At 47.1% G+C, this 24,862-nt stretch overlaps 2 protein-coding genes across 9 annotated transcripts in view; both read right to left on the bottom strand.

Moving 5' to 3' along the window:
* Positions 1 to 18,803, bottom strand: part of GFAP (glial fibrillary acidic protein) — a 43,078-nt gene extending 24,275 nt beyond the window's left edge. For 2 of the 7 annotated variants that reach the window (XM_088654962.1, XM_088654960.1), the window contains exon 1: positions 1,298 to 1,453. The gene's annotated coding sequence lies outside the window, so the exon portion shown is untranslated. Of the gene's footprint in view, positions 1 to 1,297; positions 1,454 to 17,652; positions 17,750 to 18,567 lie in introns of those variants that run through there. The other 5 variants (XM_088654959.1, XM_088654958.1, XM_088654957.1 and 2 more) reach the window with 5 other exon arrangements.
* A 3,604-nt stretch (positions 18,804 to 22,407) lies between these two features.
* Positions 22,408 to 24,862, bottom strand: part of KIF18B (kinesin family member 18B) — a 24,364-nt gene continuing 21,909 nt past the window's right edge. For both annotated transcript variants that reach the window (XM_088655098.1, XM_060282338.2), the window contains exons 15-16: positions 24,503 to 24,594; positions 22,408 to 23,562 (exon numbers count right to left, since the gene is read on the bottom strand). In XM_088655098.1, the coding sequence (XP_088511224.1) occupies positions 23,525 to 23,562; positions 24,503 to 24,594 (130 nt within the window). In that variant the 3' untranslated portion in view covers positions 22,408 to 23,524. The remainder of the gene's footprint in view (positions 23,563 to 24,502; positions 24,595 to 24,862) is intronic.

A 24,862-nucleotide genomic window follows, 5' to 3' on the forward strand; every position in this document is an offset into this window, starting at 1 on the left:
TTTGGGGAAATGATATACAGTGGTACCTCGACTTACGAATAACTCTACTTACAAATGTTTCTACGTCCGCCATCTTGGATGCGGTTTAGATAGGATTTTTTCGACTTACGAATTTTTAGATAGGGTTGCTTCGACTTATGAATTTTTTATCCCAATGCATTCCTATGGGATTCGACTTACAATTTTTTTCGATTTACGAATGTGCATTCGGAACGCATTAAATTCGAAAGTTGAGGTACCACTGTACAGTATGATGAGATAAAAAAGTGATAATACCCCCCCCAAAAAAAACCCAGAAGCTTTTCTTTTAGTGACTATAGGGACAGAAGTTCCAAAAAAAAGATGATCCAACTGTTTATGTATGTAACGACAACAGCCAGAATTCTGTATGCACAAAAATGGAAGGAAGAAGTAGCTACCAGCAAAGAAGAATGGATAAATAAAGCAATGAATTATGCAGAACTGGCAGCTAAAATAAGAGAACCCAATGATGATTGGTTGAAGAAGAATGGAAGCCTTTTCCAGACTATTTAAAGAAATACTATAATATGATTAATTCGCCATCAGGATTTGAACTATGAACAGCAGAAGGAATTAGAGATTGAATGAATGAATTTATTAATACGGTCGCAGACCAGCATCAACACGCACAATATCACAGATCATAAAACATAACAAAAATACAAAGGGCAGAGTGAATATAACAAGGATTTAAATAAAATTTAAAATTACTTATTAACGAACCCCCTGTAGTTAACATTTAGGGGTTGGATCATTATTATGGGATACCACTTGCTTCCTGCGATTGATTGCAGACACACAAAATTTGGCTACATTTAATGTAGTCTTGGAATTAGAGATTACCGTATTGTTATTATGGTATAAGAGAGAGAGGATAGGGTGCAGCAAGGGGCAGAAATAAAAAACACCATGGAGAATGGGGTAGGAAGTCGACAAAGCAAAAGGAAAAAAAATATTATGTATTGGAGTGCATATGTGAATTTTTTGGAAATTTAAGAAAAATATAACTGAAAAAAATAAAAGGCACAACTGAAAAAAATAAAAGGTACTCTACATATGCTCAAGGGAAAGGTAAAAACAGACAAGGATGTCCCTGTGCTTGTGCAGAGTGTCTTTCCCGTACAGTAACTTTCTGCAGCTAGCTCTCAAAGTGCCTGGACAGAAAGGGCTTCCATGGCGGAAAGTATTATCTTCCACTTGGTGTCTCAGCATCTTTTGAGACATGAAGCATAGCACACAGCTGCATTTTCCCCGGTAATCTGTTGCCTGTTCTTACCAAAAGCGCCCAAATGACAGATCTTTGATTCATCTCAGAGGCAGGTTGAGGCAGGCAGCTGAGACGCTAATTAAGAAAGATTTCAATTAAATGTCTCTTCAAAGCCCCTGACTGGCTTTCCACTCCAGTGGTTCTTTAAAGACAGCAAATTCAAAAACAAAAAACAAAAAACCACACACTCTTTCCCGCAAACTTCTGGATTTCTTTTCAGCTTGAAGCGTCAGCAGGAATCTCATTTAGGGCTGTTTAGAGGAGACAAGGCTGGAGGAGAGGTTTGGGGGGGGGGGAACGGAAGGAGGGGCAGAGATTATGGGTTTAAAGAATTTTATAAACAGAGGGGAGCAGAGCAGCTGACGCCTGCCTGAAAGCTGCACCCCCTCACTCAGCTAAGCCCAAAGGTGCAAGGGCCTGGTTGCCAAAAAGCACTCTGCACATGTTCAGAGGCACTGCCTGCCTCACATAACATAGGTGAAGCTTGGGACAAATGACATCCTAACCAGTTATTTAAAGAACCAAGGTTCCCCGTGTCCGGTTCCCAGCTCAGAAAGGAGAATTTCGAACTTTAGAGGTTTGCGTGTAGATGGAGATTAGGAGGAAGGGCAGAGGGTTGTTAAAGCAGACTCCTAGATTCCTGGCTCAGAGAGGGCTGCAGAGTGGAGTGGTTAAAGCATCTCCCTCCCCCCACCCCCACAATTATCTGCACCTAAGATGTAGGGCAGGCTGGTGCCTCAGAGCTGAGTATCAGTCTTTGCTTCTGAGCTCACAGAACTCTTTAAGGCTCTGATGGGCAAAGTAGAGCAACAAAATACGACTCTCTTTTGCCAAGAATCCCCCCTCCTAATTCCTGTAAACCTCCAGCTTCTGTGACCAAAAACATTCAATTGTGCGAGGGCACGGGCGCAGCCAAGCGGGTGGGGTGGGATGGGCAGGGCATTTCCTCCCATCAAATAAAACAATAGAAATGCTTAACTAACTGACCAATCACCCAATGTGCAAGGCTGGGAATCTTTCTACAGGGGAGTAGAATCGTGGAGTTGAAAGGGACCACATGGGTCATCTAGTCCAACCCCCTGCAATGCAGGAATCTTTTCAGCCGACGTGGGGCTCGAACCCGTGACCCTGGCATTAAGAGTCTCGTGCTCTGTGACCCTTTACTCAATTGAAGCCCCCGCCCTTTCCTGTTTCTGCCAAGGGTTCTATCTACCTTAGATCAACTCAGGCCCAAAGCAAAGATCCCATCCATACCTGAAAATTGCCTACAGAGAAAAGGCCGGGGTGTGTGTGTGTTGGAGGCTGAGAAAACCTGCATTGTCTTCCTAGGGAGCCCCCCCCACCCTGCCACGAATCTCCCATATGCAATGCCTATGCATCGTGAGGGTCGTTCCAGGTTGGGTTTTTACAGCGTGGATCGCAGGAATGACCTGGCCAGGCCTTGCCATGATAATAATAATAATAATAATAATAATAATAATAATAATAATAATAATAATAATAATACACCTATCTGACTGGTTTGCCCCAGCCACTCTGGGCTGCTCCCAACAAAAAAAAAATAGTTAAAAGCATAATGCGATACCACAGACTCAAAACTTCCCTAACCTTCCCTTCAGGACTTGCTAGCCTCACAGCCATGGCATCTCAACGGAGCACACCCCAGACGCCATTGCAGTCACACAGGGCAAGGGGGTGCCGCCTCCCAAGCTTTTTTTTTTTTAAGGCCTCGCCTGCCCCACCTCTGGCCCCCAGCCAGGTTCCCAGCCCCCTAACCCCTCGCTCTCGGCCTCCCCTCCCTTGGCGAAAGCAGCCTCTGTTGACCAAGCCCTGCGCGTCCCTCTGGAGCCGGGAGCCGTCATCCCCACAAAAGGGCCTTATTAATGGGCCCGAGGCCACGGCGAGAGCCCCTGGCCGAGAACACAAGGGGCTCTGTGCTCTGGCCGCTGTCTCAAGGTGCCCCATTTTCATGCTCGCCGTGGCAAGATTGATACCCCCCGCCGGCTCTGCCGCGAGGAGTGCGGTCCGCTGCAGGAACACGCAGTCCCTGAAAGCCTCGGCCTGGGAAGGGGTTGGGTACACAAAAAAAAAGCAAAGTTAACGAGAAAAAGGCCATCGTTTAAAAGCGGCCTTGGAGGGTTCTTCTGAGAAGTGGAGCAGGCCCAAGGCTTTTTGACACACACCCCCTCCCACAAGGGGTGCGTGACCCAGCGAGAGATTCCAGGGGGTACATCTGGGATCATGGCTCGGCCTCGTGGGTGACCGAGGGTTGCACTTCCCTGATAAAACTGGGGTACCCCTCTTTTTCACATGGCGCCCCAAAATGTGTGTTTGGGGGGGGGCACTGTGCTCTCATACAAGCTCTGAAAAAAGCACATCTCTCACGTGGTGGGTTTAAAAAAATTACTCCTCGGGAAAATTCCAGAATGGCCAAGTTAATAATAATAATAATAATAATGTATTTGTATCCCTCCCTCCCTGCCCGAGAGTGGGTTAAGAGAAGGGAGGCATTGCGCTGCCTGAGAGATCCCCGCCCCCTCCTGCTTGCACACAAGTAGGAATGGGATTGGGGCTGCTCCGATGGGAAGGGGGGCATCACGCTGCCCGAGCCTCGCCACCGCCACCGCTCTTGGCCCTCCTTCTCCGCCTTCCATGCCTGACCCACCGTGCACCGCTTCCCACCACCACCACCGAAGAACCAACAACTCAGGGGCTGCCCAGGCTCATGGAGAAAGGAGATAGAAGCCTCGGAGGAAGGTGAAATGTGGCGGCTGAGGTCAAGGTGGCGGTCAACCCTCTGCCACTGGCACTGCCATCGCTGCAGCATCAACGTCCCGAACTTGTAGTATGTATGTATAGTGTATAGTATGTAAAGTGTCCCCGGATTCATTGAAAAATATCCGGTAACTTTACCCTGGTTTCTTGTGGGAGAGCGTTCCACCAGGCCGGGGCCACAGCTGAAAAGGCCCTGGCTCTAGTAGAGGCCAGTCTAATTTCCCTGGGGCCCGGGATCTTCAAGGTGTTGTTGTTAGCAGACAGTAAGGTCCTCCATGGGGCATACCAGAAGAGGCGGTCCCGTAGGTACGGCGGTCCTAGGCCGTGTAGGGCTTTAAAGGTTAAAACCAGCACCTTAAACCGGATCCTGTACTCCACTGGGAGCCACTGACTGATTAGATAGAACATAGCAAGAGACACACATGGAAAAAAACATAATATTCACCAATGGAATGGAAAGTCAGCTCCAAATTGCACTACTAGATAATGACAGAACCATAGAATTGTAGAGTTACATCAATTTGCTGCTTACTAGCAAAAATTGTCTCAAGGTGACTTACAATGTTTTTTTTAAAAGGAATACCACAGTAGAACATTATAAACTACAAGTGCCTCAACTGCAGTAGCATTGAAAAGGTATCACACTACCTCAACCAACTGAAAGATGGACAGCAATTAAGAGTGAAATGCCTGGGTGAATAGTTACATCTTCAAATTCAGGGTGCCACCACGGAGAAGGCCTTATATCTGAAAACCATTTGTTAAGTCGCAACAGAAGCTGTCCACATGGAAGCATCCTTACATAGCCTTTGAGAGTCTTTCTCTTCCTATTTTTGCAAACATCGCCAAAAGGTGACTTGTCTACTGTGTTCACCTGTACTCCAGCAATACCTGGGCCACCCAAAAAGGCTGGACACATTCTGAGGTGGACTCCCAGTTTGTGTGAGGGATGCCACATGTTATGAGAAGGTCACAAACTAGAGATGAACAGCAGTGACCGCCTTTGGGCTCTTCAAATTTCAGGGGCACCCTGTGTGATGCTAAAATTCTGTGCCCCCCCCCCGCCTCTCGTGCTCCATTCTACGGCATTGTTTGGGTGCCCCTTGCAGTGTGGTGTCCAGCATGGTTGGACAGGTCATGAAACCCTAAAACTGCCTCTGGATCCAGGCACTATTTCCTTCCCCCCTCCCCCCCCCCGGTCACCATAAGCAGAACTACTGGCAGATACTCCAGTGCCCCTGTTGGAGATTGTCAGAGAGTACTTTTGAAGCCATCAGTTCAACAGGGATCAGGAGACTCGAGAGACCAAGAGGGTCCCCATTTGGTCCTTTAAAGCTTCTGACTTTGCCATGGCTGGCTCCTCAGCCTGAAGCAGATCATAAGTAGATGCCTAGAGAGGCGCTCTCAGACTGCTGGGCTCTGCATCCTGGTTTGACAACCTCCTCTCCTCCATGATTCCTAGGAAGAAGCACAGCTCACAACACACACCCTGAACTAAGACGTGGCATCCCGCTCTCTCAGAGGGTGATTCTGAAATCCACAGTGGCAACTTACAGGTGTGGCCCTAGGGATGGGTAACTATATCAGTTTCGGTTTCTCTCAGTTTCTCATAGTTCCAGTTCTAAATTCACTTTGCCACATTCCCGCATTATTATTGTTTCTAAAGTCCCTGTGAAAATTCAACCGCATTTTTATGTGAATTCCTCCCATTTTTTGTACGCAATTTCCTTTAATGCACATGTTTTTGCCAAGCCATGTTCCCCCAATATAACACATTTTCCTTTTTTTATTTTCACCAACATGCATTTTATATGCACACTTCCCCTTAGTATAGATGCATTTCTGTACACATTACGTCAGTGGTGGCCAAACTTGGCCCTCCAGCTGTTTTGGGACTACAATTCCCATCATCCCTGACCACTGGTCCTGTTAGCTACTAGGGGTGATGGGAGTTGTAGTACCGCAAAATTCCGAGACGTGTTCATTGCAAAGGGTGGCCGAGTTTCAGTTTGCGCATCGTTCCGGAAAGTGAACATGAGTTCGAGTTCACCTTTAAATGCAAGCTGAATCCAATGTCTCCCTCGCCTCTAGGTGGCCCCCATCCAGTTTTAAACCATTCAGATCAGAGCATTTAGCCCTAACTGCCCTTTTGGAAGCTGCAAATACTGTGCCACGCCTGCCAGTGTTCACACCCGCACACTCACAGACTTGCTGCCATATAGACACTTGTGCCCTTGCCCAACCTCGTACACACAACATCCGTAACGTGACATGGCTGCCCCACGCACATACCAACCCATCCCCAGCGCCACGGTGACGGGTGTGCTGTCGCCTCGGAGTTTTACAACCCTACAACTCTTGGGCTGCAGCGGGATCCCCCTTGTCCCTGGCCCGCTGCAGCCCAAGTCCCCTCTCCCGGCGCACCGAGGCCAAAGCAGTTGCTTGCCAACTCCAGAGTCTTTTAATCCGTGTCGCCCATTGGAACAGAATGAAAAGGTTGTTGTTTGGCTGCTGGACAGGAGTCCGGGGCAGTGAAAGGGATGGCAGGAGGGGAATGATGGCGCCTGTGCATAGCAATGAAGCCTTCTTTATCCCGCATGTCTGGGGAGCTGGCACGCCACAGGGAGAGCACATACAACGCGGTCTGCTTCTGGGAAACAATGGGACTTAAGCCGCAGAGAGAAAGAGGCCGACTTTAGGGGGCAAGAGAAACTCCCCTGCACTTGCTCTCTGCTTCTTCAGGTACAATGGTACAAGACTGGTCCACCAGGTGAGGTTCAGCAATGGGGGAATAACTCAGATGCTCAAGGATGCTTCTTTGACACAGCTGGAAGTGTGTTGTTGTTAGTAAAATAAAAAAATTCCTTCAGTAGCACCTTAAAGACCAACTAAGTTTTTATTTTGGTATGAGCTTTCGTGTGCATGCACACTTCTTCAGATACACTGAAATAGGAGTACCTGTGCAAGTTTACTTCCATTTCATGCGGCTCAATGTGGTGCCTTCCATAGTTCTGGTTACAGGTCAGTAGCACCTTAAAGACCAACTAAGTTTTTATTTTGGTTTGTTGTTGTTGTTGTTGTTGTTTTGCATCATGTTTGAGGGTGTGTGTGTCAGAAATCTTTACACCCCCAGAATGCAAATGCTGCAGCAAGAGCAGCAAGATTCTGCGACTTGAATCAGTGGTGCAAATTTGTATACGTAGATTTGTTTAGAGGACATAATTAGGTCTCCCTCTACAAGTCATGAGGAGGGGCAAGAGATCTCCTCCTTGGGAGCCAGCCATTTGCACTATGCCATGGTGGGGCATAGTGCTGGAGAGTCCCATGGACTGCAAGAAGATCAAACCTATCCGTTCTGAAGGAAATCAGCCATGAGTGCTCACCAGAAGGACAGATCGTGAAGCTGAGGCTCCAATACTTTGGCCACCTCATGAGAAGAGAAGAATCCTTGGGAAAGACCCTGATGTTGGGAAAGATGGAGGGCACTAGGAGAAGGGGATGACAGAGGACGAGATGGTTGGACAGTGTTCTTGAAGCTACCACTATGAGTTTGACCAAACTGTGGGAGGCAGTGGAAGACAGGAGTGCCTGGCGTGCTATGGTCCATGGGGTCACGAAGAGTCGGACACGACTAAACAACAACAACATGGTTGGGCATAGCGGGCCCTGGAGTGCAAGCACAACCATTATACCTGGTTCAGCATCTGAATTAGGGTCAAAAGCAGAGTGGGAACCTTAACCCTCTCCTCCTTGACCATGACAACATAGCTGCCAAGTTTTCCCTTTTCTCGCGAGAAAGCCTATTCAGCATAAGGGAAAATCCCTTTAAAAAAGGGATAACTTGGCAGCTATGCATGACAAGTCCTGCTCAGATCACCTTCTAGCTTCTGAGATGTCACCAGGCACTTTCTGTACATTTTTTCAAGCTAAGCTTTGCAGCCACAGGGGTGAGAAAGGTAGAGTTGTAGAATGGCAGAGTTCGAAGGGACACCCAAGGACCATCATTGTTCAACCCCCTGCAATCCAACTATCCCATACGGGGATTAAACCTGCAACCTTGGCATTATTATCAGCACCATGCTGTAACCAGCTGAGCTAACCAACTGAGTTATCCAGCTGTCCATGGTGAGATTTCTCTCTGTGCTGTAAAAGACTGAAATGTGCACAAAGCAGATGTTTAAGACACACACACACACACAAAATAGCATTTGAGTATCCACAGTAGGGGCCACAATAGCAATGCACTTTCTTTCTCTTCACCAGTACCCAGTAAAGTGTGGCTGTGATCATGGACAGTTGGTAGGAAATACTCAAAATCTGCTATTCTAATTTTTAATGCCTCTGCAGTGATATCACACTAGTCTGCGTTATGCATCTCAGGAAGAACTTTCTGACAGTAAGAGCTGTTTGACAGTGTAATGGACTCTCTTGGGAGGTTGTGGGGTCTCCTTCCTTGGAGGTTTTTAAGCAGAGGTAGGATGGCCATCTGTCATGGATGCTTTAGCTGAGATTCCTGCATTGCAGGGGGTTGGACTAGATGACCCTTGGGGTACCGTCCCACCCTATGATTCTGCTGTTCTATCCATTCTACATTGCCCTTTGACATCAGTTCCTGTTCTGACGAGAGGATGGGCTTTAACAATTGATTCCTTTCTATTCTTAGTTCTTTAATTTTTATATTGTGAAATCGCGATCTTTCACTTTTAAAAAACGAAGAAGAAAAATGGGAGGAAGTACTCATCTATTGTCGGAGAGAAACTGATATGAATGGGCTATTCAAGGTGCAATTAGGAGGTATTGATCAGTAACACCCCAGCCAAACTCGACAGGAATCAATAAAACAGTCTGATTCTGTAAACAGGAAGCTCTGAAGGCAATGGAGGACGGGAGAAGAACACAGAAATCACTGGACTATAATGATCTGCATAAAAAACTAAGTGAACAACATGATTTTCTAGAGAAAGGGGTTAGTAATTCCCTACCAAGCTTCACAGTGGTTTGGAAATGAAACAGGACCACCCCAAAAATAAGGTGCTTCTGTATACTTGGGGTAGTGTCTGGTGTGCAGAAATATTATATCTGCAACCATTGGACAGGCTGGCTGAGACTGATGAGAGTGGAGTCCAACAATATTTAAGGGCTACACATTGGCTACCCTACTATATTATATACAAAGAGTGAACTCTGTTTTGTGAGTGCAGATCCTCTGAATATGGTAGGCAAAACATTACCATCCATTGTCAAGGGCTGGTTGGACACAGAGTGGGCGGGCTCAGAGCCCAGGGAGCGGTGATTGGACAACGATGTATTGTCAGAGGGAGAAGACTGGGAAGAGCAGGTGTCGGACAGAAGCTGAAGAGGTAACAGGGCTTAGTGAGCTGGGAACATCTGTGGCAGAGATAAGTCCAGACTCGGGGCAGAAGCTGAAGCAGTGGAGGCCAAGAGGCAGAGATAAGTCAGGCTGGTCAAGAGTCATGTGTGTGTGTCTCCCTTGCTGTGACAAGCTCCCCTCCCTCCCTCCCATCCTGGCTCCCAGACCCAGAAGAGGCATGCAAAGGGCGGAGGAGAGGTTGGCTTCATGCAGGCGCAGTCTCCGATTGCTTGGGAAAAGCCCTGGAGAGGAGGGGACTCAGAAGACTGTGCAGAGGTGGGGACTTTCAATTGCGGCAACTGATTTCATGGAGTTAGACCCACAGGGAATGAGCTGCTGTGCTCATTGGGCATGACACTCTACCAAGTCTGTGGCAGATCTTGTTCTTGCTAAAAAAGAGTTAACTCTTTCTTAGCATTTGAACTGTGTGGTTACTGACCTGTGACATCTGTGAACAAAAAGGAAGTATCAGTAGTTCTGGAGAAACCCAAAGTTTTGCAAAAGTATAAAAAATTCAGGGACAGAAAAGCTAAAATGGAGTGGTGCTGGTGGGGAGAGAAATCCTAAGGGACTAAATATGCTCAGTGGCTACTTAGTGAAAAGGGCATGGCTGGCTGGCTGGAACTCTAAATAAGAGCATCCAACCCAGCAAAAAATAAAATGTTGCAGGTTCCACTTGCCATATGTATCTTCTACCTACCTACCTACCTACCTACCTACCTACCTACCTACCTACCTACCGGTATCTATCTACCCCTACCTACCTACCGTATCTATCTATCTATCTATCATGTCTATATATCTTGTCTATATATATATATATCATATCTATATCTATATCTATATCTATCTCCTAACCACACAGTTTTCCTTACATTGCCAGGATAGACTGAATTGCAAGGGCATAGCAGGTGGCAGGTGGCCCCAAGCGCACAATTTTAAGGAGGCATGAACCAGGCGTCCCCCGGCTTCTGTGGGGATCCCCCACATCCTGGTGGGCCTGGTCCCCCATTCTTCCCTGTCTGCTGTCAGAGGTCTCTGGACCCCAGAGTCTGGCCTGACCACTGCGTCACCAGCCCCCTCGCTGAATGGCTGTCCAGCCAGCACTCACCCGCTCCCCCTTGGTGTGCTCCCTGGACGGTGAGTGGGCATGGGAAAAAGGAGATGGGCAAAGGGCAACCCCTGCATGGCAAAGTTCGGCACTCCTCTCTGCAGGCATCAAGAGGATTAGCCCAAGAGGATTCGCAGTGGCCGGCTGGGCTCCCCGCTGCTTAGCTTTTGGGGGGGGGGTCACTCTGGTGGCAGCAGTGGTGAGGGCTGGGCTGGTGCTGTGGGCTCCGTTCACCCTCCACGGCCACTGTCCCGGCACATGCATGTGCGCCCCAAGCACTAGCAAACCATGCTATGCCACTGCTGAGTTGCAAGGACTCCATCTGGCTGGCTTGACCTCCCTATGATCTAATAGTTACCCAGGGAGATCGTATGGTCGGGACAGGGCGGAGGGAGTGATTTATAATCTGCCTGCACTACAAGACTCATTAAAACTTTGACCACCTCATTCACCCGCCGCAGGAGTTCTTCTGGAAAAGGCAGTGTCTTTATGACCCCTTCCATTTCTACAGCACAAAGACTATTCATGGGTCCTGGAACATTACATAGCCTGGCTTAAGGTGAGGGAGCTACAGAGAAGGCGTCATTGTGCGGGGATGATTTATATGCAGGGGCCCTGGCTGAAAGCAAGGGGGGTGAGTGAGGAGAACACGAGAGACTTAAGTCCCAGAGAACACTAGGAACATAGTGAAACTGGTCATCACAAGGATTGGGTGGGGCATTGGAATTGTGGTTGGGTTGTTTTTGTTGTTGCAGAGATCCTAAAATGACAGGAGGACCGGCTCTACTATGAGGAAGAGTGAGGCATTGGGCTGCCTCGGGTGGCAGATGCTGGGTGTGTTTGGGCATCAGTCAGAAAAAAACAGCAATGTTCTGGAGGACGGTATCTGATGCAGCAGAAGATGTTGATGCAGGATTCCCTGCCAGTCTAACTAGTTTCTATACCTGAAATATGGGAGTCCTTTCCCTCAGGCAGCAAAATGTATTGGGCAGGCACCGAGGGAAACAGCTGAAGTTGGGATGGGTGATGCCATCAAGTGGGGGGGGGAACAGGGACCTGCGCTAGGGAAGAGGGTGGATTAAGGATGTGTTGTGCATTATAGCAGGGATGTGGAGCCTGCAACCTTCCAGGAGTTGTTGGACCCCAACTCCCATCAGCCCAGCCGGCATGGCCAATGGTCAGAGATGGTAGGACTTGCAGTTGGGACGGCTAAAGCAGGCATCCCCAAACTTCGGCCCTCCAGATGTTTTGGACTACAATTCCCATCTTCCCTGACCACTGGTCCTGTTAGCTAGGGATCATAGGAGTTGTAGGCCAAAACATATGGAGGGCCATAGCTTGGGGATGCCTGGACTAAAGGCTACCCATCCCAGACTAAGGAATCATAGAACTGTATAGCTAGAAGAGTTCCCAAGAGGTTTCCAAGAGGAAGCAGCAGGTTAAAACAGCTTGGACCCATGCCTAGATAGCATGGGACAAATAGAACAGACCCTCCCAGTGTCCCTATTTTCCAGGGACAATCCTGGGTTTACAGAAGCTGTCCCGGTTTGTAAGTTGACCCTGTAATGTCCCACTTTTCCTTAGGATGTCCCTATTTTCATCGGAGAAATGTTGGAGGGTGTGGAGTTATGCAACCCCCGAACCATGGAGATCAGTAACTCTACAACTTTTAGAAGACACCTGAAGGCAAAAGATTTATACGATCTGAAAAGAAACCAGAGTATTTTATTGAAATTTTATTTCTTGTATTTTCTTTCTCTTCTTTCTCTTTTCTTTTTTTTTCTTTTCTTTCCCTCTCCTTTTACTTTTTCTAATAAGTTTCTAATAAGTTTTGGGGTTTTTTCTTGTATAATTTTGACTTATGTTCGTATTAGTGTTGTATTGATTTTGTTTTCATTTGTGTTGATTTATGTTATGTTATGTTATGTTGAATTATGCTGATTTTATTGTTAATATGTTTAATATTTAATAAAGTATTTTAATCACAAAAAAAGAAGACACCTGAAGGCAGCCCTGTATAGAGAAGTTGTTTAATGTTTTATTCTATTCTTATATAGAAGCTGCCCAGAGTGTCTGGGACAACCCAGTCCGATGGGTGGGGTATAAGAAATAATAAAATTATTATTATTATTAGGAATAGGACAGCCCTATTTTCATCGGAGAAATATTGGAGGGCATAGCAGGAATGTGGACAAGCCCTCTGTCGACAGCAGCTGGGCTGAATCTTGTGTGTTGATTCAAAGTGATCAGTCACATCTCTCTGCCTGCCTCTCTGCCTCTCGATCTTCCCCATCATTTCTACACGCCGAACAATGCTGTGTTTTTCAACATTTTAATCCCGGCAGTCTCACAGTTGCCATGGCCACTCCGGGACCAATTACCTTAACCTGAAAAGCAGCCACGGAGAACAGGCTTTTCTTTGCCACTACCTGGGGCTAGATTTGAACTGTTGACCTGAGAGGTCTCTTAACCCAGTGTTGGGCAAAAAGACTAGCGCCAAGCAGGGCCCGGAGGCTGGGCCAGGCGGCCGCTCCCTCCGCTGAGTCTTGTGGAGCCCGTGTCCTATGCTAGCCCCATGGTGTATATAATGGCAGCCCAGCCAGAGAGCCTAGGGGGTCACCATGACATCAGAATCAGCTGAAGGGAATCCGAAGGACTAATGAGGATACAGGGAGAGCACAAGGCTTTCTTTATTCCCAGCCAAAATGACGCAGGGAATAGCCTCTTTTCTGTACCCTCTTGGGCGGCAGAGCTGGTGGGGGGCTCAGCGAAGGTGCCAGATATGAAGAGGTGGGGCTTTGGAAGTTGGTTGTGCTACCAAGAGAACAGAGAGCCCCCTGGATTTGTGAAAGAAGAACTGGCTCTAACTAATTTATAGAAACCAACCAAGGATCGTTTTCGTGCCTTTAATACCTTCCATTCAATCAATCAAATTTAATTGCCCTTAATATGTTCAATCCATTAAACAGATTTTTACTGTTGCCAGCACTTCGGTACAAGTTCTTGAACTAATGGAAGAGGATTTAGTAAAGAACCGCCCCTCGTCGTTCTAAGAAAAGGCTCTTTTAACATCGCCAGTCCCTGTGGCAGAAATACACCGTCTCCAAAATAGCTTAAAAAATACCTGCTCAGACACAGTTGCCCTTTATTTTCTGCCAGACTGATTCAAATTCACTCCTTGCTGGTTAATCAACTAAAGCATGGGTTGATTAATCTGCTGCTTGATTTTATATAAGGCAGTTTCAGCCTGTTGGTTTTCTAGTATGACTGTTTCCTGCCGGTACGGCTCGCCTGCATTGCATACACAGCCCAACAAGACAACAACAAGAACCCACCGACAGCATACGAATCAATATGGTTAACTTGACCCGACAATCCCTTCCCCACATCACACACACAAACCAATCTCGCCACAGGCAACTGAAGAAAACCAAGCATGCCTTAGGGCCCCCAACCTCTCTCACTGCCAATGAAAATGAATAAATGAATAGAAAGACATTGGCATTACCCGAGTGTCGCTGACACAAAACCCCCACACATACACTAAGTTAGGGTTGCCATATTTCAAAAAGTTAAAATCCGGATACAAAAGCTGTTTAGCTTCTTTGGCAAAATTTAAACAACTTCCTATTTTTAGGAAGTTCAGCAAAAAATCAACACTTCCAATATGGACTGCCATACACCTGGGTTTTCCCCGACATTTTAACCGATTTTTCAAAAATTCCATCTGGACAACATTTTCAACGGACGAATCCTGGCAATGTCCGGGATGTTTCGGACATTGGCATCCCTAACTAAGTAAAAGAATATAAGTTTACCACATACCCCTCTGCCCGCCCTGCAACCTTATACTATATACAGCTTTAATGCCTCACACCTATCAAATCATAACCACAATATTATAATCTAATTACTTCTGCCACTCATAGCTCAAATCTTGCTCGCAAGTTCATCATACTATAAGATTTCTTTAAATACTGGTAGTCCGAAAAAGGCATCCATTCTTCCATAAAGCAATAATTGTTAGATTCACTTAATTTTGCTGTTAATTTTGCCAGTTCTGCATAGTCCATTATCTTACTTATCTGTTCTTTGGTAGGAACATCTTCTTCTTCTTTCCATTTAAGCACATATAGAATCCTAGCTACTGTTGTTACATACATAAACAACTTTAACATGGGGGGGGCAGGCGATTTCTGCCCCTACAATCTCTAACAGAAACGCTTTGGGCTTTTAAAAAAATATACTCATTCCCCCACCCACCCCTGCTTTTCTAGTAATTGGTCCAAAAAGCAAAATATCAGCTGGGTTATTTGCCCCCTGCTCTATTGACTGCCCTGGGTGGAAAGGGCATGGAATTATGAGCAGGATCTTCAGATGAGCGCTAGGTGGCAGTCAAGAGTCGTCAGTGTTGAACATTTCACCTGCTCTGCTCTGGATCAAAGAGCCTTTTGGGAAACGCTTGACTGCAGATCAGAACTCCTGGCGGCTGTGACTTGACCCTTATTCCAAGAAGAGAGTCTACCAAGGGCTGCCAACTAACCTCTGACCCAGTGGGGAGGATAGATACAAAAAAAGAGAGAAAAAAAACGTGAGAAATGATGTCAGGAAAGGGAGACGGGTTCTCTCTTCTGTTAAAGAATCATGCTAATTAGCAGTTACAGTTCTCTGTATTTTATTTCAGATAAGCATATGATGCCTATCTGTCTAAAAAGAGGCACTCGGAGCTAACAAATAATAGCAAACAAATGAAACAGCACATTCCAGATTCCGCTGCTGCAATCCTTCCAATGACCCTGTCGAGTAGGATGCTATCAGAATTATCCCCATGTTGCAAATGGCAGGGGTAGGATTGAGACGAAGAGACGGCGACTTGCTTCAGACAGGCTGTTTTGTGCATTCCCAGGCTAGGTGGGAAGATTTGAACCCAGGATTGTTAGGCTTGTGGCTTACATGCTTAGCCACTATGCCCAGAAACGGTGAATAGAGGTAAAAGGTGTTTGGTTCACATTTTCACGTGAGCCCATCAAATCACACTTCCCGAACCTGTACGTAAACCAAAACACAAATTTCTTTTGGAATTTGCAGCTCTCTGACTTTTGCACAGCAGTTATCCAGCCTAAAAAAGTATATTAAACACATATATTAGGGGAAAGTACACTTAAAAAAAAGGAAAATAGCATACAAAACTGTATTTTATTTGGGAAAACAGCATGCAAAAATGTCCACGTTAGGCAAGATTGCATTGCATACTGGAATAAATCCGCACACAAATGCATATACATTTTTCTGCAGATTTTATTTAAGTGCAAACTGATGCAGAAATGGAGCAAACTGCATTTAAGATTAGAAGGATGAGAAATGGAGAGAAGTCTCCACACGCAAGCATGAAATCAATTCTAGCCTAGGAAGGATCGTGACACAATGCGTTAGTTACTCTGTAACATGATGTACGTATGTCTCTCTGTGTCTCACACCCAAAAAGCTTTCAGTTATTCTGCAGGAATGTAGATTAAAATTTAGGAGCAAGGGCTTGGTCTCTTTGGCTTAGCCCAGCAGTTTTCAAACTGCGTCCCAGAATTACTGGGCACTCCTCAGTGACAAGATCAGTAATGGCAGACAAGCTTCCATGAAAGGCTGCTTTGCCCACCACTCCCGATCTTCCCCTGCAACATGCAAGTCGCACAGAGCAATGCTTAGGCCCGGCAGGTCTGGTCTCTGCACTCTGCATTACTGAGAATCTGCCCTGGAACCAGGGATAGCTGAACATGTCAAACTGGGTTTCTCTCATTTCTCCAGGCTTGACTTCTGTCCTCCACATTTCCATATCAGTTTGCATTGGGGGGCAAAAAGTCCTCATGAAAATTCATCAGCAATTCAGCGGGAGCTTCTCCCAATAGACACACTTGCGTCTAAAAAATTTCACCATATGCATCCTTGTGCAAAGCAATTCCCCCCTAATATAATGTGTTTTTGTACGTTATTTTCACCAGTGGATTTATTTATATGAACACTTTGCAGTGGTCTATTGCAGCTAGACTGGTGGTTGGGAGTGGCCGCTGAGGCCACATAAAACCGATCTTGAAAGATCTACACTGGCTCCCAGTGCGTTTCCGGGCACAATTTAAAGCCCTAAACGGCCTCGACCCAGTATACCCAAAGGAGCGTCTCCACCCCCATCGTTCTGCTGGGACACTGAGGTCCAGCACCGGGGGCCTTCTGGCGGTTCCCTCATGGGCATAGCAAGGGAGGGACGGGCCGCCTCTAGCTCCAGTCTGGCGGGGGCAGCCTCGCAGGCCCCTGGCCCGCCCCTCACCTCCTCCAGCCGAGCCCGCCGCCCGCCCCCGCCCCTCGCCTCCACTGGCCCAGCGCACTGGCCACCAGCCCAGTGCGCCAGCCGGTGCCCTTGCTGGAGCGCACCGGCCACCGCAGACGGACTGCGCATGTGCGGACATGCACAGTCTGTCCTGGTGCGTGCGTCATCATGTCACAAAGCATGCGCCAGGGTGTACTGCGTATGTGCCGCCCCGGGCAGCTAAGCGGCACCATTTGCCACTGGGTTCCCTCACTGCGAGAAGCGAGGTTACAGGGAACCAGGCAGAGGGCCTTCTCAGTAGTAGCACCCGCCTTGTGGAACGCCCTCCCACCAGATGTCAAAGAGAAAAACAACTCCCAGACTTTTAGAAGACATCTGAGGGCAGCCCTGTTTAGGGAAGCTTTTAATGTTTAACAGACCATTGTATTTTAATATTTTCTTGGAAGCCGCCCAGAGTGGCTGCTTCTTCTTCTTCTTCTTCTTCTTCTTCTTCTTCTTCTTCTTCTTCTTCTTCTTCTTCTTCTTCTTCTTCTTCTTCTTCTTCTTCTTCTTCTTCTTCTTCTTCTTCTTCTTCTTCTTCTTCTTCTTCTTCTTCTTCTTCCTACTCGGTTGGAGAACTGGAGAAGTGTGGATTTTGAAGGATGGTTCTCTTCCGTTTCACATATTGTATCAGAACGGGAACAGAATTGAATGTCCCCCACCCCCACCCCTTTCCCAGGATTCGTTTATTCATTTACTGTACTACATTTAGATCTCGCCGTTTTTTCACCATGAAACTGAAAGCAGCCTACCTGTGGCCCCATCCAGGTTATGGCCAGACTTGTGTAACGTCAGCAAGGTGGTCGCTTCATCTCCCTTCTGACTATGTCCTGGGATCATCCTGGGATTCTCTGGTTGACAGATTGCTTTGGTAAAGATTCATACTTTAAAAAACATGGAATGAGGGCCCTATCAAATGTGATGATTGCTGTCTTCCAAAGCAACTACTCTATTCCGAACTTAAAAATGGAAAGTGTCATGCCAGTGGTCAACAAAACTCTCTCTCAAAACAAAACTTAAGAAATGTAATATAAACACAGAGAACTGGGAAACACTGGCCTGCGAGCGCTCCAACTGGAGAACAGCCTTTACCAAAGGTAAAGTAACATGCTAAGAGGAAGGCACGCTTGGCAAACACTCACCGTGATCAACTCCCGCCCAGAAACCTATGTCCCCACTGTGGAAGGACGTGTGGATCCAGAATTGTTAAAATTGTGTTTATGGAAGACAATGTTCCTTGGCTACGAGCGGAAGAAGAAGAAGAAGAAGAAGAAGAAGAAGAAGAAGAAGATATTTGCTGAATTGTTTGCCCATGTTTAATGTGCTCTGCGCAGGCTCCCCATCCCAGCCTTATAGGAAGTGCAACTTTTTGTGTTATCAACTACCGGTATTGCACCTAAGACTTATGAAGGTGCCATGGTACCAAGGCAGAGACCAACGGCAAATCCAACCAGAAATGTCTGCTCTGAGTAGTACTGGTGGCTTTCCAAGGTCTGCTACCTGGGCATGAAAGTGATGTTGAGCAAGGATGAACACCCATGCAATGCAGTCCTCTGCCTCTCTCAGTAATGTCAGAAAGCTCACTAGAGGGAGAACATGAGGGAAAGAGAGACCACCCTCTCTCCAACTATCAGCCCCCCCCCCCAGGCCATCAGATGCAACTTTACCTGCCTCTTGGAGCGCTTTGATTGCTCATTGCCTCATTTGGAAAGAAGAAAACACTCACATCAATCTGTTTACTGATTTCGGCTGTCGCCAGGGTACTTAATTGCCTCCGTTGATCAAATGGGCATTGCAAAGGAATTAGTTCCACTCCAGAGCTATGCCTGGTGGGGGCTGACGTGCTTCACGATTCACTTCACTTCACTCCCATCCACCAGCCAGAGTCTCCTTACCATAACCAAAGTCTCCACCGCACTGATATTTTGCAAACCTGCCAACTAGCCTGCACTAAATGAAAGGCTCCTGCCGTCGCCTTTCGGTCTGGTCAGTGCCCACGTACGTTGAGATTCCTTCTAACAATGCTATCAGCAGTTAAAATAAATTTTGCAGCGCCAGAGCTCGCTGGACCAAAGCAAACCATTTTGTAATGTTTTAAGTGCAAATGACACATTGCACAGCTGCTCGACTGCAACAGCGGCTCTTTGCAACACCTCTACTCCTTTGCAAATCAGGGTAAGCTATGCGAAGAAGAAGAAGAAGAAGAAGAAGAAGAAGAAGAAGAAGAAGAAGAAGAAGAAGAAGAAGAAGAAGAAGAAGAAGAAGAAGAAGAGTTTGGATTTGATATCCCGCTTTATCACTACCCAAAGGAGTCTCAAAGCGGCTAACATTCTCCTTTCCCTTCCTCCCCCACAACAAGAACTCTGTGAGTTGAGTGGGGCTGAGAGACTTCAGAGAAGTGTGACTAGCCCAAGGTCACCCAGCAGCTGCATGTGGAGGAGCGGAGACGCGAACCCGGTTCCCCAGATTACGAGTCTGCCGCTCTTAACCACTACACCACACTGGCTCTCTCACAACAACCTTGTGAGGTGATAATATTAGGCCAAGAGGGTCCGAGGTCTCCTGGGGAGGTTCATGGCTGAGCAAGGATTTGAAAACAGGTCTCCCCAGTTTATACCATGTCAACCCTTTTATTGGGGGGTGGGGGGAATCAATCAATTCCATTGAGAGAACTAAGCACCAAACTCAACCAGACCTGAAAGTCCTGGCTTGTACCTGCGTTTCACTAATAAATCAGACTTCTCTAGAGCAGAAAAAGGTCTCCCTCCCTCCCTCCCACCCACCCCCTCTGCTCGACCACACATAGCTGTGTGGTGTTTAATTGCATCCCTGCAACGGTTCCAGACTGCGAACAGGTAGGTGGAGGCCTGAAGAGACAGGCGTCCCTCTCTTCTGCTTCACCAGGCTTGTTATCTCCGAGGTGACGGCTTTGCACTTGAGCGAGGAGAGGCCTGGCATGTGAAGAAGAGCGGGAGCATATTAAGAACGAGGGCTGGGAAGGGGAAGAAGGTCTTTGGGGTGACCGGCAAGAATCTCAGCTAAATCTCCCCTGAATATTCTTTGCTTCACAGCACCTACGCTGGAGATCAAAGGTGGAAAATTATTGGTGTGTGGGGGGGGGGAATAAAAATATGCCCATCGCTTTAGCGAGCGGATATGAAATCGGACTTTCTGCTTCCCATCACTTCCCTAATGAGAGGCACCTACTCAAAGGGAGTTTGGGAGTTTTAATTATAATCTTTCTGCCTCTGACAATGCCAAGCCAGGCCCCATCTGCGGCCAGCTTTCTTGACAAGACAAGCTCTATTCTAAACTAGGTCAGGAAGCATGGCAGGAGTGTGTGTGTGTTGGGAAGGGGGGGGTAACATCTCCCCAGAGGGAGAATGTTCAGATACAGATCTTTTAACTGATCCTGGGGCTAGCCAAAGATGGACGATGGGCTGTCAGAAGAGTTCGCGTCAGGAACCTGGTGCGATTCGAACTGCTGGCTGCGCTCAGGACAATGTGCAGATTGAATCGTGGGGCTCTCTCAGGCCCGACGTCCCCTTGCATTGGATGGCTTGGCTTTTTAAAGACGCGTCTCCGCCAGCAAAAGCTTTTGAAGGCCGATTTAAGGGATTCCTTTCCCACAAGCAAATCACAAATTTGGGCGATTTGAGTGTATGAAGAGACCTGCTGGGTCAAGGCAGCGGCCCACCAAAGCCAAGCATCTTGGTCTCACAGTAGCCAACCAGATAGCTGCTTGTGGGAAGCCTCTCAAACAGCACCTGAGCATAGCCACCCTCTCCCCACCTTCAGTTCCCAGCTGCTGGTATTCAGACATGTACTGCCTCTGAAAGTGGAGGTAGGCCACTCACAGCCTTATCAGAGAACTGCAGTTGGAAGGGACCTCAAGAGTCATCTAGAGTCTAGACCAACCCCTCGCAATGCAGGAATCTCAACTACTGTTTCTCATAAAATAAGATGTGCCTACAAAATAAGCCATGGCAGGATTTTCATGAGTTGACTAAATATAAGACATACCCCCCCCCCAAAAAAAAATAAGACACCCCCCGAAAATAAGCCATAGGCTTATTTTCTCGAGTAAAATAAATATAAGAAGGTGTCTTATTTTAGGAGAAACACGGTAGATCATCCGTGGCAGGTGGCCACCCAACCTCTGCTTAAAAACCTCCAGGGAAGGAGAGTCCAGCACCTTCCGAGGGAGCCTGTTGTTCCACAGTCAAACAGCTCTTACTATCAGAAAGTTATTCCCGATGTTTACTTGGAATCTCCTTTCTTGTAACTTGAAGTCATTGGTTTGGGGGGCCAGCCTCTGGAGAAAACAAGCTTGCTCCGTCCTCCATGTGACAGCCCTTTTTGATGTTTGAAGATGGCTATCATCTCCACTCGGTCTCTTCTTTTCCAGACTAAACATGCTCAACCATCCCCCATAAGACTTGGTTTCCAGACCCTTAATCATCTTGGCTGCCTTCCTCTGCACACATTTCCATCTTGTCAATAGCCTTCCTCAATGGTGATGCCCAGAACCAGACACGGTATCCCAGGTGTGGTCTGGCCAAGGGAGAATAGAGTGGCATTTGTCATCCAATAAAAATACAGTGGTACCTCCAGTTGCGAACGGGATCGGTTTCGGAGGTCCGGCCACATCCCGAGGAATTTGCAACCAGAGGACCGCTTCTGCGCATGCGAGCGGCGCGTGGAGCACTTCTGTGCATGCACGCATGGCGAAACCCGGAAAAATGCTTCCGGGTTTGCCGCGTTTGCATCCCGGAGGTACGGCTGTATTTCACAGTGCCCCAATAATCCCTTTGTTTCCTCACCCATTCCCCTCTTGCTGTTCACCAGGAAAGGGGAAGCAAGACACTTAGTTCTTCAGGACCCAGCTCGAAAGGTCCCAGCTCACAATCCTTCTCTTTTCCACTTCTGTATCTGGCAAAGCCCCAAAGTCACATCTCACTGAGGTTCCGAGCAAGCCTTTCACAGTCCCTTGAGCTGTCCTTTGTTTCCCAGTGTGCTACAGAAATCAGGCTGCAGTCCTGAAGGGCTATGCACCGTTGAACACAGCAGGATTTACTTCCGAGGAAGCAGGCCTCACGACTGTGGCTCTAGTTTGCTGTGACCACAGACTTGCTATTATAATCATCTATTTATATGATGCTTGTCAGGATGACTTTGGTTTACGAGTACAGTCGTACCTTGGTTGTCGAACGGAATCCGTTCCGGAAGTCTCTTCAACTTCCGAAAACGTTCGACAACCAAGGCGTGGTTTCCGATTGGCTGCAGGAGCATCCTGCACTCAACCGGAAGCCATGGAAGCCGCGGAGGATGTTTGGGTTCCAAAGAACATTTGCAAACTGGAACACTCACTTCTGGGTTTGCGGCGTTCGGGAATCAAAACGTTTGAGTCACAAGGCATTCAGGATCCAAGGTACGACTGTATAAAAACTGATGACAAAAATATAAGGGCGCATAATACACATCAAAGCAATTTCATCAAAGCATTATTTTCAGTTAATGTGTTTATTTTACCCACAACTGAAATGCGACAATAAAAGGAGCCCATAAAAACAGCACAATGAATAAAAGGGTAAAAACGGCAATTACAAGTAATTAGAGCAGGAGCTTCAAGCCAGGGAAAGGATTGTCTAAACAGGAGTGTATTCACAAGCCGGCGGCATGCCAATGCTGATGGGTCCTATTCTTATTTCAGCAGGGAGCATGCTCTCCAGCACTGGAGCAGCCAGTGAGAAATGTCCACTTCCATGTTACTATATTTGTTGAGGTTATCCTTGTTTGCCTTTGTGACAAGGCATCTTTATACAGGAGAGAGGGTGAGAATGTACAAGAAAAAAATCATCTACTATTCAAAATAAAGTATGTGTGGCGAGAAGGAATTACTATTTGACTTGGTAGTTATTTTATTTGGTAATGCAAAATCATGGGTTTCCTATGTCGATACGGAGATGATAATTAGTCACAAAAGAAAAGGGGGGAGGGATTGGATGATGAGGATATGGGGTGCAGTTTATGTTTTAAAATTTACAAATATTGCTAGTGCGTGGGGGAACAGGAAAATAAACATTTCATTGGCCAAACTTTATTACATTTTGGAAGAATAAGGTGTAGGGTAATGGGCAAATGTATAATTCATTCATTTGGAATTTTGTAAATTTATGGAATTGGAAACAATCACATCCAGGAGGAAAAGAGTAGAAAGTGAGAACTGATGAACCAGAATAGGACTTAAGTAATATTTGATATGTACGTAGTTAAAAAAATAAAGTGATTTATTTTTAATTGTTCTACATATACATATAGCATACATTTTTATTAAAGCTTTTTATGGTTTTTTCTTTTTTTAAAAAAATCCTAATCTATATAAAAAAACAAAAGCGGGAATATTTATATATGTATCTTTTCCTGCTTGTGTGTGTGTGTGTGTGTGTGTGTGTGTGTGTGTGTGTATAGTTAAATACAGGATAATAGGAGAATATACCTAATAATATATCCTCAGCAGATGCTGAGGGACCAAAGAGTGGGCAATGAGGATTTTCAGGAAGGCACATGGAACATGACACAACTGAAGATGGGGTACAATCATTCAGGACCGACAGAATCTTTCTAGCGCCATTTCCACGCAGGGATGCCAGAGGGTTGTCCTGTAGGGAGAGCACAGATTAGGAAGGGAGTTGATGGGTAAATCTACAAGCGACTGGTGCCCAGTGGGACTGGGAGGCGGAAGGCAGGGTGGAGCTGCAGCCAATGGCAGAGCCACCCCTTGACTGGTTGTAAGTAAATAAGAAGGCAGGCAGGTAGGAGCTAACTAAGGTGGGCAGGGCAGGGCCTCATTCGGCCTATTATACAAACAGTAGCAAGCTAGCAGGAACCAACCCTGAGCGAGTTGGAGGTAACTCTTCCGCCAGCAAAAATAGACCTGCACAGGCTTTTCAGGCCTAATGAGCCCGGCAGCTCATCTTTGGCAGGTCTTGCCCCCATGAAGCACCTCTCTACAGCTGCCTAAGTCCCCTCCTCTCCAGGGTTTTCCCTAATAGGGTTGCCAGACTCAATAGAGGACAGGACTTCTGTGCCTTTAATTGCCCTGCTCTCTTTTGAGTCTGGAAACCTTAAAGAGAAACCAGCAGGCCCTTTGTTTAATTTATTGAGTCTGGCAACCCTATTTCCTAAGCAATCAGAGACTGCGCCTGCATGGAACTAACTTCTCCTCTGCCCTCTACATGCCTCTTCTGGTTCTGGGAGACAAAGGGAGATGGAAACTTGTCACAGCTGGAGGGGGGGGGAGACACCTGTGACTCTTCAGCAGCCTGCCTCATCTCCGCCTCTTGGCCCTCTTCCTCTCAAGCCTCTGCTTCTGATTCCGGACTGCTCTCTGCCAGACTCATCCTGCTCACAAAACCCTCTTGGCTCTTCAGCTTCCAGCATCTCCCCACCTCCCAATCTCCTCCTGCTGCCTGCTCTTCCCCTTAAGCATTCCCCAGCCTCGTTCTCTTCACAATCAGAGCTCTGTGGGCTTAACTGTTTGGGAGAATATGGGCAGAGACATCAGAGGTCTTGCACTACTATTAGCCGGATCCAGTTTACCTGGCGCGCTCGTGACCCGCGAAGATTTGAGAGACGTTCCCTGAAGCCTGGCAATGCGGCTGCGTGGTGCACCCAGCGAGTAGGTGGCGGGGCTAAAAAGAGGGAGAGAGATTGGATTGCAAGGCTTCTCCAGCAGCCCTGCAGAAAGGCCAACAACATACAGCTCCTCTCCAATCCCCCCCCCCCATTTCCTGCTCCTCATTAAAAGCCCTCTAGAATGAAGAATCCGTGCCTGAGCTTTTTCCTCCTCCTTCCCAGTCCCTGCACTGGCTCCCGGTGGAGTACAGGATCGGGTTTAAGGTGCTGGTTTTGACCTTTAAAGCCCTATGCGGCTTGGGACCCTCGTACCTACGGGACCGC

The sequence above is a fragment of the Zootoca vivipara genome, chromosome 12 (genome assembly GCF_965207765.1).
Source record: "Zootoca vivipara chromosome 12, rZooViv2.hap1.1, whole genome shotgun sequence".
NCBI classification, from domain to species: Eukaryota; Metazoa; Chordata; class Lepidosauria; order Squamata; family Lacertidae; genus Zootoca; species Zootoca vivipara.